Source organism: Ctenopharyngodon idella, chromosome 6 (genome assembly GCF_019924925.1).
Source record: "Ctenopharyngodon idella isolate HZGC_01 chromosome 6, HZGC01, whole genome shotgun sequence".
In the NCBI taxonomy this organism is placed as follows: Eukaryota; Metazoa; Chordata; class Actinopteri; order Cypriniformes; family Xenocyprididae; genus Ctenopharyngodon; species Ctenopharyngodon idella.
The window spans coordinates 21,295,349-21,314,759 of NC_067225.1; the positions used below are offsets into that span (position 1 = coordinate 21,295,349).

The 19,411-nt window shown below is 35.5% G+C and overlaps 2 protein-coding genes across 3 annotated transcripts in view; one reads left to right on the top strand and one right to left on the bottom strand.

The window, feature by feature from the left end:
• orc1 (origin recognition complex, subunit 1) overlaps nt 1–7,142 on the top strand; it is a 13,030-nt gene extending 5,888 nt beyond the window's left edge. For both annotated transcript variants that reach the window (XM_051898003.1, XM_051898002.1), the window contains exons 10-19: nt 144–381; nt 511–617; nt 1,140–1,241; nt 1,350–1,521; nt 1,624–1,731; nt 2,367–2,516; nt 2,611–2,730; nt 5,921–6,081; nt 6,247–6,334; nt 6,443–7,142. In XM_051898003.1, coding sequence (XP_051753963.1) covers nt 144–381; nt 511–617; nt 1,140–1,241; nt 1,350–1,521; nt 1,624–1,731; nt 2,367–2,516; nt 2,611–2,730; nt 5,921–6,081; nt 6,247–6,334; nt 6,443–6,637 — 1,441 coding nt within the window. In that variant the 3' untranslated portion in view covers nt 6,638–7,142. The remainder of the gene's footprint in view (nt 1–143; nt 382–510; nt 618–1,139; nt 1,242–1,349; nt 1,522–1,623; nt 1,732–2,366; nt 2,517–2,610; nt 2,731–5,920; nt 6,082–6,246; nt 6,335–6,442) is intronic.
• Nucleotides 7,017–19,043, bottom strand: mpl (MPL proto-oncogene, thrombopoietin receptor). Its single transcript, XM_051898010.1, has 12 exons — nt 18,708–19,043; nt 18,340–18,460; nt 17,730–17,905; nt 17,469–17,629; nt 17,216–17,360; nt 10,857–10,968; nt 10,610–10,770; nt 9,690–9,832; nt 9,379–9,538; nt 9,217–9,298; nt 9,007–9,094; nt 7,017–8,378 (listed from the first exon to the last, which is right to left on the bottom strand). Exons 1-12 carry the CDS (start codon nt 18,787–18,789, stop codon nt 7,920–7,922), a joined length of 1,890 nt encoding a protein of 629 aa, XP_051753970.1. The 5' UTR covers nt 18,790–19,043; the 3' UTR covers nt 7,017–7,919.
• Between the last annotated feature and the right edge of the window lie 368 nt (nt 19,044–19,411).

Consider the following 19,411-nt stretch of genomic DNA (forward strand, 5'->3'; position numbering starts at 1 on the left):
TGCACTTGCATTCTGGCTTCAGTGTTTTTAATTGCATAATCTGGATATTGTTTTGTATTTATTTATCTATTGAATTAATATATCCATTTCAAGGATGCTTTTTGAAGTGATTATTTTAAAGGAATTATTGTCTGTTTTTAAAGAAATTTGCTAGGCAACAAGGTTGACCTGCAGTCTGATGGTGAGGATGGCGGCGATGATGATGACTGCTTCGTACCTACTAAGATTGACCTGCAGAGTAGCAGCGATGAGGAAGAGGAGGCAAAGATCGACAGTGAAGATGAGCTTGTGGTGAAGAAGCGTAGAGGCTCCCGAACACCCCGATCTACAGAGAAAACCCGTGTTTCTGCTAGGACCCCACGTAAAACACCCAGCAAGAAGGTGAAAAGCATTTTTTTGCTATGCTTAGTCTTCAAGCTAGCAGATAATGTGCCTTCACAGAACCCACCTGCATTTTACATAAAGATAACATTGCATTTTGCAAATAATTTATCTTTTATTTAACTCCAGACTGCTCCAGCCACCCCACGTACACCACGTCATGCCACTCCCAGCATACCCAGCAGGAGCGCGCCAGCCAGGAAGCCAGGGAATGTTCTGGAAGAAGCGCGGGCACGGTAGGCAACAGCACAGACAGAAGTATCACAAGGCTGCCTATTAAAGTTTAACCAGCAGAGACAGATAGAGAGAGACTACAATTTAAAAGCTTGGGGTCAATAGCATTTTCAAATAGATGCTGTTTTATTCAAACTTTTTATTCATCAAAGAATTCTGGAAAAGTCATGGTTTCCACATTTCCACAAAAACATTAAGCAGCACAACTGTTTTCAACACTGATAATAAATGTTTCTTGAGCACCAAATCAGCATATTAGAATGATTCTGAAAGATTGTGTGACACTGAAAAGTGAAAAATGGCTACTGAAAATTCAGCTATGCCATCACAGGAATATGACATTTTTAAAATATATTAAAATAGAAAACAGTTATTTCTATATTGTAATAATATTTCACAGTCTTTTAACTGTTTTAATCAAATAAATACAGCCTTGGTTGAGCATAAGAGACTTTTTCAAAAGCATTTAAAAAAGTCTGACCACAAACTTTATATGTAAATGTTTTTTTTTTTTTCCCCAACAGGTTGCATGTTTCCTCTGTCCCTGAGTCTTTGCCGTGTCGAGAACAAGAGTTCCAGGATATCTACAACTTTGTGGAGAGTAAAGTCATTGATGGCACTGGAGGGTAAGATTCTATCATTCAGATTTAACAAACTCGTATCAAACTCAAAATCTGTTTTTAAAAAAAAAAAAAAAAAAAAAAAGGGCCATACAATTTGTTTTTCTCTTGCAGTTGTATGTATATCTCAGGTGTTCCTGGTACTGGTAAAACTGCCACAGTACATGAGGTGATCCGTTCCCTTCAGCAGTCCGCTGAACAAGACGAGATCCCTCACTTTTGCTTCATTGAAATCAATGGCATGAAAATGACAGACCCGCACCAGGCTTATGTACAAATACTGCAGGTATATATGCTGCCTTCCCTGTAATTTTGACTGTAATTCTTTCCTCCTTTTTATAGTGTGTTATAGTGTTTTCTGTGAATTTGTGCTCTGGTTCTGTTTTAGAAACTGACTGATCAAAAAGCAACACCTGATCATGCAGCCGCCCTACTGGAGAAACGCTTCAGTGCTCCCGCACCAAAAAAAGAGACAACTGTGCTTCTTGTAGATGAGGTGAGACATTTGTTCCTGGTGATGTTAATATTCATAAACGCCCCCTCCTTTATGGTGATTAGCTGGTCTAAATCAGTCTAGATCAGTGCTTATCAACCTCTTTGACTCTAAAAGCCCCCCCAAATAATATTCAAAGCACCCGCCATAGGCTATGATATTTTCAGTTTTTCAGGGTTTTGAGTCTTCAGAGTTTTTCTTTAGTATTTTGTTCTTCAGGAAATCTATAGTTATAGAGGGATAAAAGAAATATGATTTGAGTTTGCATCTTTATTTGATGTGCTTTTTAGCATTTTAATTTAGATTGGAGTTATTTTAATATATTACTAATAATTTATTAATTTAAATATTTTTAAATCATCCTGCAGGTCCCAAAAACCTGCTTGACCACCATTAGCTTATATGAACTGTTTTTCATAGTAGTACTGGAAAATCTTTTTGTTATTCAGACATTGATCTTTACCATGACATTGTCTGTAATTCTGCTCATTTCCTGTCAATAATTCAATAATTTGTACTTTGAAGATTAATATATTGTCAATCCTCTACCTGGAAAAAAAATCAATTTTATCTCTCTTATATTTTCCTTTTTTTTTTTTTTTTTTTTTTTTTCTTTCTTTTTTTTTTTTTTTTTCCAGCTTGACCTCCTGTGGACCCGTAAACAGAATGTGATGTATAACTTGTTTGATTGGCCAACAAGGCGCAATGCTCGTCTGGTGGTTCTCACCATTGCAAACACTATGGACTTGCCTGAGAGAATCATGATTAACCGGGTTGCCAGTCGACTGGTAAGACCATTTCACAACATCGAGATGCCATTCAATTATGATTGAAATTATAAATAATGGAAATACAATATGAATGTTGTTTATTCACTTTCAGGGACTGACAAGAATGTCCTTCCAGCCATATACCTTTAAACAGTTACAACAGATCATCACATCAAGGCTGAACAGAGTAAAGGCTTTTGAAGAAGATGCTCTCCAGCTAGTCTCAAGAAAGGTGGGAGCACTTACTTGTGAAGCCATGTTATCTTAGGCTACGTTCACGCTGCGAGCCTTAGGGTGTGTTTACACTTTTCATGTTTGGTTTGATTAAAACGAACCCTGGTGTGATTGCTCTGTTAGAGTGGTTTATTTGAACATGCGTGAGCGCTGCCATCCGAACCCTGGTGCGCACCAAACAACGGACCGAGACCACTGAAAAGATGGGTCTGGGTCCGCTTCCAAACGAACCCTGGTGCGGTTCGAATGATATATGAATGCAACACGGACCAAAGACATGTAAACGAACCAAAAACGGTTATATGAGACCCTAAAAAGGACAGAATCCTCACTCATATCTTTTTCTCGTCATAGTCGTGAGTTTGCCCATCACAGGCATCAGACGCGCATCTCCACGCAGCAGATCGTTTGTGTCTGTGTGTGAGACGGAGGGATTCCCGCTACTGTTTTGACTCCTTTACACATTTTATAAGCTCTTCATGAGTTCCCAGCTCACCAAAGTACCATCATGTGCAGGCTATGCACACACAACAAGCACATTTATCTCAGCACACAGCATTGTTTTGGTTGTTCGGTAAGTTCAGTCTCAAAATAGGCAATACGTCATAAAATCCGACCAATCAGGTTGTGAACGTATCCCTATGTCTTTAGGTTTGGTATCTTTTGGTTCGGTGATAAAATTGCCAAACTGAATGCTAATTGGACCAGGACAATTTTTTTTTTTTTTTTTGTACTACAAGTGTGAACGCACCCTTAATTCTCAATTCTGATTTTTATTTTTTGCTCAGATCTGATTTTTTTGTATAACTGTTCACATTGTTGCTTTAAATGTGGCCAATATCAGATTTCCAGTGTGAACAGATCATGGTTCTGAACTGACCTGCATGCACAAAAGAACGATACAAATGGGGTTGGCAGGTTTTTACCAACAAAATCCACTCAATTGCTTCTCAAAACTAGTCCAAAACTAGCCTGATAGCATTCCGGGAGTTAAATATTGTGTTAGTGTGGTCGCTTCAACCCACTGAGTTACAAAACAACCTGCTTAAACAGTGGAAAAAGTAACCCAATTCTGTGGGAAAACCACGGACTTGGCAACACACATAACGCGCTGTCATACGGAAGTACACACAGAGGGCATTAAAGTAAGCGATTACGCATTTATTTATAGTGTGATCTGCTGCGGAAGCCAGCAAAATTATGCGCAGGCACTATGAAAAATAAAGACAATGATGTGACAAAACAGAGCAGCGTCATTCCACATCAAATCAACCAGAGGTCCCCGGCTCAAATGTTTGATTTTGTTAATATTTTTTTCTGTTGAAAGGCAAACATAAATAGTGATGAAAGCCAAAATATTAAATGTCACAGTCACAGATGTATATTTACTGAGTAATCCACTATTTTGTAGAGGGGGGTCAAAATGACAATTTTCACCTGAAATTTGGAGCCGATTTGCAGGGGTGTAAAAATGACTTTAGAAAGATGGCAGAATCATTATTTTATTTTTACACAGAGGTTGGTAGGTCTGTTAGTAAAACCTGTTGACTTTCACAATCTTTGTTTCATATATGCCAACAGTGACAGTTCAGAAATGTTGTATTCTTCTTGTATTTTGTGCTTCAAGTTTGCATGCCTGTAACTCAAGAAGTATTAAAGATATCTTAATATCCTTTTAGATTCTGGTTCTTAACAAACTTTCCTTTTGGTATCTTCATTTTAAAGGCCCTCGATGGTTCAACCCCAGAGATATGGAGATCTCAATGCGGTTCCATGAGTAAATTGGTAAAATGTACACATTTTCAGTGGTCAAAAACCAAATGTGGGTTACTTTTCATACAGCTGATACTTTTTTTGTTTTAAAGAGGAATATCTGTTAAAACTAGAAATGTGTATCCTTGTTTTTCTGTCATCTCAATTGCATAGAATACTTTGAAAAAGGAGTATTTATGGCAGTCGGGTAGAGAATAAAGATAAAAGATAAAATAAAAAGATTGGATAAAATAAAAAGATAAAATAAAAAAATAAAGATTCCGAAAGAAAAGTTTATTAAGAATGAGAATCTAGAAGGATATTAAGATATCTTGAATACTTTTAGAGTAACAGGCATGACAACTTTAGAAAAAGAATATTTATGGCAATGGCACTCAGGTATGTTCTATGCATTTCAGGTGATGGAAAAAAATGAGATACATTTCTAGTTTTAACATTATTTGTTCTTCAGATATTCCTCTTTAAAAGAAAAAAGTATCAGCTGTATACAAAGTAACCCACATTTGGTTTTTGACCACTGAAAATGTGTACATTTTACCAATTTACTCATGGAGCCACATTAAGATCTCCATATCTCTGGGGTTGAACTATCGAGGGCCTTTAAAATGAAGATACTAAAAGGAAAGTTTAAGAACCAGAATCTAAAAGGATATTTAGATATCTTTAATACTTCTTGAGTTACAGGCATGCAAACTTGAGGCAAAAAACACAAGTGCTTTTCATCATTTTTGAACTGTCATTGTTGGTATATAATGAAACAAAAGTCAATGTTTAAGTCAACAGATTTTACTAATAGACCTACCAATCTCTGTGTAAAAATAAAATAATAATGCTGCCATCTTTCTAAAGTCATTTTTACACCCCTGTAATTTGGCTCCAAATTTTAGGTGAAAATGGTCATTTTGACCCCCCTCTACAAAATAGTGGATTACTCAGAAAATATACATCTGTGACATTTAATATTTTAGCTTTCATCACTATTTATGTTTGTCTTTCAACAGAAAAATTTTTAACAAAATTAAAAATTTGAGCCGGGGACCTCTGGTTGATTTGACACGGAATGACCCAGCACAGTTTTGAAAACATCTGACCTGTATCAGATTTAGTACCACATGGAAGTGGCACAAATCTGAATTGAAAATATCAGATTCCATGTGGTTTGTACTGTTTACACTGTCATGGGGAAAACAGATATGAGTCACATGTGGGCAAAAAAAATCAGATTTGGTCCACATTTAATTGCAGTGTGAATGTAGCCTTAGGCACTGAGGCATTGTGGGTTACCTTTTGAACACTCTAGTAGATTCTGTACTGCTCTTTGGACAAGTTATTTGCAAAACAGCTAATTTAAACATACATGTGGTCTTGACATATCATTCTTTTGAATCAGTGAGAGATTATTTGTGGTCTTCTAGGTGGCGGCGCTTTCAGGTGATGCGCGACGTTGCCTTGATATCTGCCGACGGGCCACAGAGATTTGTGAGCACTCTGGAAGTAGCAGTGGATTGGTTGGGATGAGTCATGTGATGGAGGCTTTGGATGAGATGTTTTCCTCTTCCTACGTCGCAGCCATCAGGTAAAATGAAAAGTGAAAGAATATGAACTTTCGCCAATTATGCCCACTGTTACTTAAACTTAATGTAAAAAAACAGTTATAGAAACACATTCATGCTATTCCAATTGTTTGGCGATAAGTAAGAGAGACTGATTTTATTCTGTTTTTCCGATGTTGTTATTGTAGGTGTGCATCTGTTCAGGAGCAGCTTTTATTGAGGGCTGTTATTGCAGAGTTTCGTCGACTCGGTCTGGAAGAGGCCACTTTCCAACAGGTAGCTAAACTGTTAAATTAACTCCTTTATAACAGCCCTTTTTCTAATCATGAACATGCATTTTAGATACTGTTTTAATTCCTGAATTTTTTTTTTTTTTTGCTACAGGTGTTTGTTCAGCACCAGGCTCTGTGTCGTGTTGAGGGTTTGCATCCGGTGAGTGTGTCCGAAGGGCTGGCGGTCTGTCAGAGGCTGGGTTCCTGTCGCCTGCTCCTCCTGGAGGGAAGCCGCCTGGACCTGCTGCTCCGTATCAGACTCAATGTTAGTCAGGATGATGTGCTTTATGCCTTGAAGGCTGACTAAAACACAACCCTACTGTGTCACATGCTCCAACTGGCAACCAGTGTGGATCCCCACAATGTCTGACCAATATTTTTGGACATTCAGTGAACAGATTTTGATTGAGATCTTGCCTGGGGTGTCACAGCTAAATTCTTATGAACTGAATGTGAGATATTGTATTGAATGTTTTGATTAAATTATCAATTTTAATGCTTGAAATTATATGTATAGTTCTATAAGTATGTTTTAAATGTGCATTTTCGTGTATTCTAATTATATCTTTTTGCTTCAAGTCAAGTATTTCAGTTCACTCTTTAATGTCTTTAGAACATTTGCATAAAGGCTTTATTCTAAAGCAGTTTTTATGTATTTTAGTGTAGGAGAGCAAGACTCAGACATGTCTAGTTTAGCATTTAATGACTCATATTAAAATGTACAACTTTCATACAAAGCACCAAAATGTTGGATATTTGTCCGATTTTACCTGTGTAATGTCTTTATACAATAAAGCTATTGACTGATCAGACCTGATAAGACATTAATTGCTTCTTGTGTTATAATCAGTACAATATCTTACAGACAACATATTACGAATATAGCAAGCATAACTGCTAAAGAATGTTTATAACAAATATAGCCTACATGCATATCACATTTCCATTTATAAAATATCCAGGGTTAAATGGTGCTTAAGCGCTATATAAAATATTAGTCATGTCCTAAATTACCAACAAAAAAAAAAATATATGTAATATCTCAGTTTTTCTGAAGTATAGCCATAACATTTACCCATCACGTTATCATGAGACTGGTGTGATGGATATGCTAACCAACTTTGTGTGTTCAAAGTGCAACCTTTAACTTTACCATATAAACCTGGTAACATTTGTATGGTGTCCATTTAAAGACTCCAAGAAAAAAATGATTTTCTATCTGTAATAATCTTCACCCACAGGAATGACACAACCAACTAGAAAAGTAGTCCCACAATGTTAAAGCTTAAATATCACATATTTAACAGAAGAATCAATAGTTCCTGAATTTTGTGGTTTGAAGTATGATGAAATTTCCTTCTTATTCATGGGTAAGATTCATGCATTAAACAATCTCCACTTGGCATACCTGACTTCACAATGACTTCAACAAGTGCTCTGTACATTGAACCTTGTCTGTTGCTGAAGGTATCACAGGCCTCTTCTCTCATTCCACAGAAGATGAGATGTTTTTGAATTTGTGAGTATGGCTTCATCCAAAACTCTTAATATATACATGTTTGTGAGTTTAATTTATCAGAGATTAAGCCTCACTCTACATTTGCTACACATGGTATTACCGAGATCTCCATATTGGTGTACCGGCGACAGGCTGAGTGATACTCTTCAAGCTCAGACTGTTCTGCCAGAAGGAGATAGGAATGGTTGAGGATATTTGTGGTGTATTCTGGGAAAGCAGGAGAACGGGCACTGGGGCAGCATTGTAGTTTTTCATTAGTCACATGAGATAAAGCAACATCCCTATACACATAGTCATTCCCTATAAAGCATGTAATTTTATCGTTGTTCAAAATCACATAATCTTGAGCCATCTCCAAATCCTCTCTGAAATTCTCCCCATTTTTCTCATCAGATAGGAAATCACACTCAGAGAGTGAAAGACAGGTGGACTTCTTACAGGGTTTTACTGTAGTTTCCCTCTCGGGCAGAATCTCCACCACTGATGTAGCAGTGTCATCATCGCATTGCTTAATGTTGAAGGATGGCTCCTGAATTGAAGACAGTATGACAGTAATATGAGAAAATCTATTTTTTCTAGTTTTCACTTGCAATTCTTCAAATAGCCACAGAAAAAAATGTATATATAAAAATGCTGATAATTAATAAATAATGATACATTTAAAAAGTACACAAAAAAAGGCTGGGTTAAAAACAACCCAAGGTGGGTTGAAAATGGACAAGCCCAGCGATTGGGTCGTTTTGACCCAGTGGTTAAGTTAAACGTTTGCCCAATGTGCTGGGCAGTTTTATTTAACCCAACTATTGTTTAAAAATTACTATATGGCTGGTTTAAAATGAACTCAAAATCAGACACATAATTACTAGATGCAACAATAATAATAAAAATTTGAACATTTATTAATAAGCAATTTAATAAATGTTTATTGTTTAATTATTATTAATTAAACTTAATAATAAACTTATTAATAAATGTTCATTTCCAACATACTTTGGTTCATTTTAAGCAAGCAATACAGTTTTTAAACAATAATTGAATCAAACATTTAACCCAACCGCTGGGTTTGTCCATTTTCAACACAACTCTGCATTTTTTAGAGTGTAGTCAATTCAAATGTTCTCAAATTCAAAATTATTATCAAAGCTGATATCAATTACCCAGTGTGATCCACTGATATCAGTCAGGAAGCTTTCAAGCACTTTGTTGAGGTCTGGGACTGATGGCCACAAGGACTTCTTAACCTTACTAAATCAGAGAATATACCATATATTTTATATTTCTTAATATTTGCATTCTTTAGATATATTCATAGCTCACAGGTTTCATAAAAGTAGTGTTCTAAAATAATCAACAGTGAATTAGATTACCGGAAGTATCTAGAGAAGAAAGTAATCATTGTAGTAGCAATGATGAGCAGAGTCACTGGTATGCAGACAATGAAGATCCACCCTGTGATAATAAAAGAATAGGTTTAATCGAGTTTCAGAGTTGTAATGCATTGTGTTCATAACTGAGTCAGACATTTCTACCTTTGTCTAAAGGTAAGAGGACAGTGAGAGGTTTTGACCAGTCACTCCATTCTCCGCTGTACACTGATCCATTGGGTTGGGCTCGGACCTGGATGGTGTATTGGCTCCCCTGGTGCACATCCAGACAAGTGCTGGTCTTTGAACTGGGTGTTGTAAAATCCTACCATAGAATTTAGATTCAACATATTTTATGCAGTCATTTAACACATAATTCAAAGCAGAATGAAGAAAGACAATGAATAATTGCTATAAATGTGTTCACATCCATCTATCCACTTTAAATGCATGAAATTCACGCGATTTAAACTCACCTTCCACTCACTCTCTCCTTGACGCTGATAACGGATCTGATACTTTAGATACTGAGAGATCTTCAAAAAGGGTGGATTCCATGTCAAACAAAGCCTTCCTTCCTCAGGTTTTGCTTTCAGACCACATGGAGGCCTCGTCTTGACTGTCAAAAACAGCAAAGAAACAGACCAGTGGGCCTTTGACTGTCATTGACAGTATGATTTGACAGCATTTTGAGCATTTTTTGGTAATATTAGAGTACTGTGGTACAATGCTGGTCCTGTATTACCAAGAGATGATTGCAACACTTGCGTGCTTTAGTTTCTGCAATGCTGTGGTTTTTTGAGTCATGTGTCTGAAACTTCTGATATAATTTTCCCACGTTTATATAATAACAGTTAAAGTTACATTGAGAAATACAGCTTACCCCTAATCTAAATTAATGTCAAATACAAAGAGTGCTATTGTTACAAATGACCTCACTATCTGAGTTTAACAGTATGGGCCACCTTAGGGTGGTGCGACTGGTGCGACTTCACTGGGCCCCATGCTTTAGGGAGCCCCATGGCGAAAGTGAACAGACCAAGGGGGACCCACGCCCAACCCACACACCACCCCTCCTCCCCCACCCCCATCCCCTCATGCTTGAGACTGCCCTGAAAGTACATGAAAACATGGACATCAGTTTAAATTTTGTTCATGTATTCTTCTTTTTTTTAAATCAACCACTATCCCCATTTAATTTTAAGCATTTAATAAAGAATACACAAATAGGAAACAAGGTACCAGCATGTATTCGCATTGTAATGAACGTTTAAAATATTTAATACTTCGCTCAGTATAAATCATGTGTTTTAAAAATATTAAATATTGGAGATTGAGAGAATTTGGACAATATATGGTGGCTAACATGTCTTTCAGACATTTCTTTCACACTTACTGCTGCTGTTCATACTGAAAGTCTCTGCATAAAACATTCGACCGAATGGTTGCAATCCAGCACTGAGGTAAAACTGATAGACACTGGACTCCTGCCCATTCAGGACACACTGGTGGACAGTATTGTTGTCTTTGGAACACAACTTCCAAATGCCCCACGAACTGAAACACCAGACAAGAAGGATTGCAGTTAATGAATCAAACAAACTGCTTTCCTTTGATTTTTGTAAGAGAAAATAATATGACACCTGTTTATTTGTCTGTAGTGGAAGCTGTATCTGCCGTCATCATATAATTCTCCTCTCCATTTGCATAATGCTTGATTCAGATCAGGAGTGTGGCAACGCAATTCTATGTCACCTGAAAATTAGCCAAATACTGAAAGGTGATTGAACGTCTACTGTTATTTTACTTTAAGTTTTGTAATTGTTAAAAGGATGAAAATGAACATTCTATCCTAATTTACTTGCTCTCATGTTCCAAATGTTGACTTTCAGTGGAACACGGACATCATAAACGGACATTATAATAATACAGGACAAAATAATACAGGTTTAGAACAAGATGAGAGTGAATAAATGATGAAATACTGTTCATTTTGGGGTGAAATATACCTTTAAAGGATTAGTTCACTTTCAAATGAAAAATTACTCACCCTCAAGCCATCCTAGGTGTATACGACTCTTTTCTTTCTAATGAAAACAATCAGAGAAATATTAATAAATATCCTGGCGCATCCAAGCTTTATAATGGCAGTGAACAGGGGTCACTATATGAGCTGAAGAAAGTGCTTCCATCTACATCCATCCATCATAAACCACACGGCTCCGGGGGGTAAATAAAGGCCTTCTGAAGCAAAGCGATGCATTTGTGTAAAAAAAAAAAAAAAATCCATATTTAACGAGTTATCAGGTAAAATATCTACCTTCCACCAGACCGCCTTCCGTATTCAACATACGAAGAAAGTGTAAAACTCTTGAAGTTCAAAAAGCTTATGCTACGTCCTACGCCTTCCCTATTCAACTTACAGAAAAAGTGTAACTGACGCAACGCCAGTTCACACTTTCTTTGTAACTTTAATATGGAAGGCAGTCTGGCGGAAGTTAGATATTTTACTTAATAACTTGTTAAATATGGATATTTTCTTACACAAACGCATCGCTTCGCTTCAGAAGGCATTTATTAAACCAAAGGAGCCGTGTGGAGTACGTTTATGATGGATGGATGTGGATGGAAGCACTTTCTTCAGCTCATATAGTGACCCCTGTTCACTGCAATTACAAAGCTCGGATGCATCAGGATATTCATTAAAATATCTTCGATTGTGTTCATCAGAAAGAAGAAAGTCATATACACCTAGGATGGCTTGAGGGTGAGTAAAGCTTGTGGTAATTTTCATTTGAAAGTGAATTAATCCTTTAAGATTTGAATTAAGGAAAAGAATTAAGGATTGTTTGACCAGGCTAAATAAACTCTTTATTATTGCAATTATTGAATAGCTGACAGTGGCCACAAAAAGTATATGGATACTTAAGTTATGCTTAAAAATGTCATTGCATTATAAATCAAAATATCAAAAAATTTTCAGGTAAACCCAAAGTGATTCTTGGACCTATGACTTTTAATATTGGTAATTATGACCTCGTTTACTTAACCAAAATATGTAACCCAAAATGAAAAATCACATCACCCCCATCCTGATTTCCTTGCACTGGATGGCAGTTAAATTTTAGAGTGGAGTTCAAAATGTTAACATTGGTTTTTAAATAAGTGACACTGGTCTATTATATCTCTTTGAGCTGTTGTGTCCACACTCCACACAAGTCATTGAGACTATGGAGCCAAATTAGACTCATAAATAATTCATGCAAAAAACATGATGCACTCATGTGTAGCCAATTTCACATGCATGAAACCTAATTCACGTGCACAAAAAACAATTCACATGCGCGAAAAAAAATACATTCACAAAAAGCAATTCACATGCACAAAATAAAATTATATATTCATAAAATACATTTCACAAATGCAAAACACAATTCACAGATATACAACTGTGCACAAAAAGTTTTGAATGTACGATTTTATCCTCTCATTCGCATGTGAATCACCTTGGATTCGTGTGTGTGTATTTTTGAGACTTCCCTGGCAGCGCACACACCTCCCACCCGGGTCGTTCTCTTTAGCCAATCAGATTGAAGCTTATCAATCGACCAATCATTATCATGATGATAATTATCACCAGTTATCGTGAACATAAACATTTATTTTAAGTATTGATGGTTTCATATGTTTACTACATAAATAATTATTTATGTGCATACCATACAACATTAGGATTTTAGATTCCATAGAATGCATAACAATGGTTTGACCGATGAGAGATGTTGTATATAAATAGACAGTTATGAAAATATAACGTTTTTGGATATTTTTCACACGGTCTCTTGTAGTCTTATTTAATGAGGATAGGAAAGAGCAGTCACAGCAGTGTTATTGTACCTGTATGTCATGTCCTGTCCACCACACATTCAACTGATGATGATAATGTATGTAATGACGTGCATACATTGGAGACCATTTACGTTTCATCTTTTTTGTTTTAAGCTGCATATATATGTAGTTTTATTGTTTTAGATTTCCGAGGCATGTGATGAAGTTGCAGAGACAACCAGTACCTTGACCTACTGTAATTCTTTCAAAACAGTCATTTTGCAAGCAATTCAATTTGACAGTTGTTTCAACAAGAGGTTGAAAGTCATGCATTGTTACTATTCATTTTATCCTGCTGACTATATGTACACGCTCAAGGAATAAAGCCCTGCTATGCATTCAAAATTAAAAGCTTCAAAGACATTTGCTACAGTTGATGTACAAGTTTTATTATTTGAAAGTTTCTGAATCCTTTGGGAATAAAATCTGTATAAAATGACTTGGCCATGATTAATTATATTGTTTCTGTTACATATGAAGATCATGAACTGGCAATCTCAAGTATAAAGGAGCACAACATTCAGTACAGAGAAATATGTCTCTTCCATAGTTGTGAGATTGGCTGAATAAATTTTTATTTGACATGGACATCACAGTTACATTGGACGAACCATATGCACTTGCTTAAGTGTTTTAGCACACATGCTAATTTTCAACACCAGTCCACGGGAGGCTTTTCAGAGAGCAAAAAAGTACAAAACAAACAAACAAAAAAAAAAACAGGAACAATAACAATGCTAACAATGTTAACAATAAATAATAATAAAAAACAATACATAAAATTACCTAACAAAACCCCCCCCCAAAAAACAATACCATACATTCAGAATTATTTACATACATAAGCTGTAGAGCTGAGGGCAGAAACTATGGTAATGCAGGACTGCTCAGAGAATCAAAACGGCTTGTCTAATGAGACTGCTTTGGTTTAATGGGGATTAAAAAAAGGAGTGGGTGGATTTTTATCATTGTAGGGTGGTTGTGTTCACACACTGCCTACCAGAGGTGTAAAGTACTTGAGTAAATGTAATTAGTTACTGTACTTAAGTATCTTTTTGCAGTTGTACTGAGTATCAAAGATATTGGCAACTTTTACTCTCTACTTGACTACATTTTTGAGAAAGTAAATGTACTTTTTACTCCATTACATTTGTGATGAATAATGCAATTACAAATTATATTTTTCACGGTAGCTAACTTTTTCTGCAGCAGTTGTTTCTGATATAAAGAAGCGATATCGCTATCTAAGGGCATTGAAGGGCATTGAAGGGCATACTATATCTTGTGCGTTTTGGCTTTACTCACCCAAAACTTCACCAAGGATACTTTACGTGAATGTGAATGCATTAGCAGGTAGTTGCTGATCGCAGGTGTTTGATTTATTAGATGAGGAAATGACTGCAGCTGGGGATGAGGCTCTAACCAGCACATTCACTAGAGTAGACTTTGACTATTTAATTTTAATTAACATTGTTTTATTTATCCGCTATATTGACAAGACCGTTTTGAAGGATATTGGTTTACTTATGACCTTTCTGTGCACTTGAGCTCAACTGAGGCTTGAGAGTTCGTAGACGTTTAAAAGGTTTTTGTGTCGACCTTGATTTATTGCAGCATTGAGGTGTTCAGTTTTATTTTTATTTTAGAAAATAAACTTGATTTCTCATCTTACAAGTCAATTGTTTCTTATTTTCACTGGCATTTCTCTCAGGACTAGTGCATCTCTGAGCCTACATTCAGCACGAGTAAAATACTTAAGCACTGTTAAAATCAGATACTTTAAGACTTTTACTCAAGTCGTATTGGAATTGGTTACTTGTAACTTGTAGTGGAGTCATTTTCGATTTAAGGTATCGAAATTTTACTCAAGTATGGTTTTCAGGTACTATTTACACCTCTGCTGCCTACACACATTTATGTCTAACACCATGTAAAAGTGGATTTTGCATAATAGGTGCCCTTTAAAGAACAATCTCGATGAGGCCAGTGCTAAGTGGGAGCTGGACTGGGTATTGGCCACCCACTTGATTATTTTGCAATCTGTCTAAGGGGCTCTGTACCCGCAGCTAAAATACAACAAAACAAGCATAATTTCCTCTTCATTTTGGACAAAATATGGGACATCTGATTACTACTGCAGTTGCTTATATCTGTTATTCAATAATAAACTATAGCTTTAACTGATCTCTATCTTTGTTTACTAAACACGAAAATGAACCGATCAAACTGCACATATTTCTCTGCATGACTTGAACTGGTCGAAAACTGATGACTTAACACCTAGGTAGGCATGCCCTCACGTGATAATGATTGGTCGATTGATAAGCTTCAATCTGATTGCCTAAAGAGTACATATGACCAGGGTGAGAGGTGTGCGCTGCCATGGAAGTCTCAAAAATACACCCACACAAATCTAAGGCGATTCACACGTGAATGTGAGGATAAACTCGTAAATTTTAAACATTCTAAACTTTTTGTGCACAGTTGTACACTACCAGTCAAAAGTTTGGAAACATTACTATTTTTAATGTTTTTGAACGAAGTCTCTTATGCTCATTAAGGCTGCATTTTTTTCATAATAAATACAGAAAAAACAATAATATTGTGAAATATGATTACAATTTAAAATTATGGTTTTCTATTTTAATATACTTTAAAATATAATTTATTTCTGTGATGCAAAGCTGAATTGTCAGCATCATTACTCTAGTCTTCAGTGTCACATGATCCTTCAGAAATCATTGTAATATGCTGATTTGATACTCAGTTATTATCAATGTTGAAAACAGTTGTGTTGCTTAATATTTTTTGGGAACCTGTGATACTTTTTTCAGGATTCATTGATGAATAAAAGGTTAAAAAGAACAGCATTTATTCAAAATATAAATCTTTTCTAACAATATAAATCTTTACTATCACTTTTTATCAATTTAACACATCCGTGCTGAATAAAAGTATTAATTTCTTTCAAAAAAAGAAAGAAAAAAAATGACTGACCCCAAACTTTTGAACGGTAGTGTATATTGTTACAAAAGATTTCTATTTTAAATAAATGCTGATATTTTTTTTTTAACTTTTTATTCATCAAAGAATCCTGAAAAAGTATCACAGGTTATAAAATAATATTAAGCAGCACAACTGTTTCCAACATTGATAATAAATCAGCATATTACAATGATTTCTGAAGGATCATGTGACACTGAAGACTGGAGTAATGATGCTGACAAATCAGCTTTGCAACACAGAAATAAATTATATTTTAAAGTATATTAAAATAGAAAACCATAATTTTAAATTATAATAATATTTCACAATATTATTGTTTTTTCTGTATTTATTCTGAAATAAATGCAGCCTTAATGAGCATAAGAGACTTTCAAAAACATTAAAAATAGTAATGTTTCCAAACTTTTGATTTGTAGTGTATATCTCGGAATTGTGTTTTGCATTTGTGAAATGTATAATTATATTATATATATGTAATTATATATTAATTATAAATATATAATTTCATTTTGCACACGTGAATTGCTTTTTGTGAATGTATTTTTTTTCATGCACATAAATTGTTTTTTGTGCAAGTGAATTATGTTTCATGCATGTGAAATAGGCTACGCATGTGTGCATCATGTTTACCTAGGTAATCACGCGTGAAATCATTTATGAGTCTAATCTGGCTCCATATTTGAGACTGCTTCGATCTGGACACTTAGGAATGTTTTTTAGCAACAGGTCCAAACTGAAACATTGTGATGATCAAGCTTTTGCTATAGCTGGTCTTGAATCTGGTAATTTCAATGTTTTCTATGTGAGATAAAAAAACCTCTCAGATTTCATCAAAAATATCTTAATTTGTGTTCCGAAGATGAATGAAAGTCTTACGGGTTTGGAACGACATGAGGGTGAATAAATAATGACAGAAATTTAATTTTTGGGTGAACTAACCCTTTAACATGTGACGTTTTGCCACAAGGAAATTTACTTTGCGACAATTGCAAAAATAACAGAAGTTAGCTATGAGAAAATTTTTGCCAACTAATGCACTAAAATTCACACAAAGTCTCCAAAACATTTTGGGGTCGCTCACATCACACTTGCTCTTTTCAGCTCTCACCTGCTGTTTGTGGCACCATAGCTGTTACAGGACTTGACCAGTCACTCCAAAACTGTTTTGAATCACCTCCAGGCTTGACTCTCATTTGCACTGTGCAGTTTTCTCCTGCGACCAGAGAGACTAGCTTATGGCGGTGTTTTGATATCTATGAGGAGTGAGTGTAGATTGCATTTAGTAAATGAAGTGCTTCTATATACAGTAATATTTCAATATTCTGGGTAATATTCTGGGTTTGTGTCAGACTCAAACTCACCGGTCCAACTGTGCTTGATGTGTTTTTGGAGCTGTAACGAATTTCATACTGTAGGTACAATCCAGGAATCCATCCATTTTTTGGCCTTTTCCATTCAACTAACAATTGGCCCACCTCGCCAGTTGGATGAAGGGATATATTTGATGGAGGATACAGTAGATCTTGGAGGAAGATATAAGCAGATATGATTAGTTTTATTTCATAAACTGTACAAGAATGAAAATGGCAAAGAAAATTCATAAGAGCTCCTGTGGCACTTACGCTGATCCTCCACACAGACAGTCCGATTGTAGACGGTTGTGTTGGTGTCTCTGTCTATCACTCTGAGATGCATTTCAACAAACACATAGACATCAATCGATGGAAATGTGCAAATATGCAGGTCCTTCTTCTCATAAGTTTGATGTTTCACATCACATCTTTTTTCTTCTGCTGATCTGTTTTAAACAAAAATGTTTGCTTGAAGCAAACCCACAGCCACCATAGAAATCAAAGTGGGACACATCCCCCATATTCCAGCATTTTTCAGATTAGTGATCATTTGATATGGGGTTTTCAATGACAGATTCATTATTACAAATATGCAATATTATACTTTATAAATATAATGAAAACCTTAATATATATATATATATATATATATATACAGCAAAACATCCAGTGTTAAATTAACACTTCCAGTGTCACCCGGTGTTTACATAATCTGGTGTGGATTATATAAACACTGGCAATGTTAATTTAACACTGGAGGTTTTACTGTGTATATAATGATTGTGTCAATGTAAGATTTAACAGTAAATTTATCAGTAAATGACCCATTCATCTGAGTTTAAGTTTAAATATAGTAGACAAAAATACTTGGAACTCTTACTGATCATATGTGTAGAGAAAATAATAGGACTTTCCTACAGGTGCTTCCCAAAAACAAGTGAAATCTTCCTGTTCCCTGGTGAAACAGTTTGGGTCCTTATCCATGGCCACGATAGCAAACTCTAAAAAGGAGAAACCCGTTCCATGTAACTACAGTACTAATAAAATGCATAGATTTGATGCATGATGTAGCATTTTACACTTTGCTCTTCTAAATACAATCTCAACATTCATGTGTTGCATTAACACTTGCTTTTCACAGCTAGAACTAGAACAGCTATAACAACTCTTGGCAAAATTAACTCAACAAAATATATAAGTGAAAAATGAACTAAAATAAAATCTGACCAACTCACTCTTTTGTCTTACCTTGCTTTGATAGGAGAAGCTCTAAATGCACCTGCTTGATCAGACAGGAAAGGAGAATCCACCACGTGAGCACCAGATCCATTATGTACGCAGGGGGTCCATACAGAAAACTTTTTAAAAAAGTGTCTAGATATGTTTGTGTTATGTACTTAATGTTTTTAGGAGAGGGCGGGGAGTTTGGTTGGTGGTCATCTCATGGGGTGCGATGAAATAGGAAGTGGTTGCACTGGGGCACCCGGACTGACAAAGTGCCTCCTTATACTCAAGCGCTGGCACAACACTTTCAAAAAAACTCTGTGTTCTCTTAATGTTCTTATATTAAGTTTAATTTCATACATATATTACTAATGATTTTTCCTTCTTTATTTCAATTGAATTATCTTTTAATTGATATATATATATATATATATATTATATTATATTACAGAATAGAATGTGTTTAAAAAATTGTGAACATGTACTGATGCCTTTGACTCAAATATCTGTCATTCCATTTCTCATTTGTATACCAAGGGCAGTTTTAGTGCGATTCAGAAGTAAAAAAAAAAAAAAAACTGTGCCTGCATTAAACATGGAAAAACAAATAGGTAGGTGTGCCACACTAAAAGTTGGTTGACCACCAAAAACAATTAATTAAATAAGCAGACAAATTACTATTAAATGCAATACTTGACTGTGAAGTTTAAGGAGAAACGTTTGTGTGT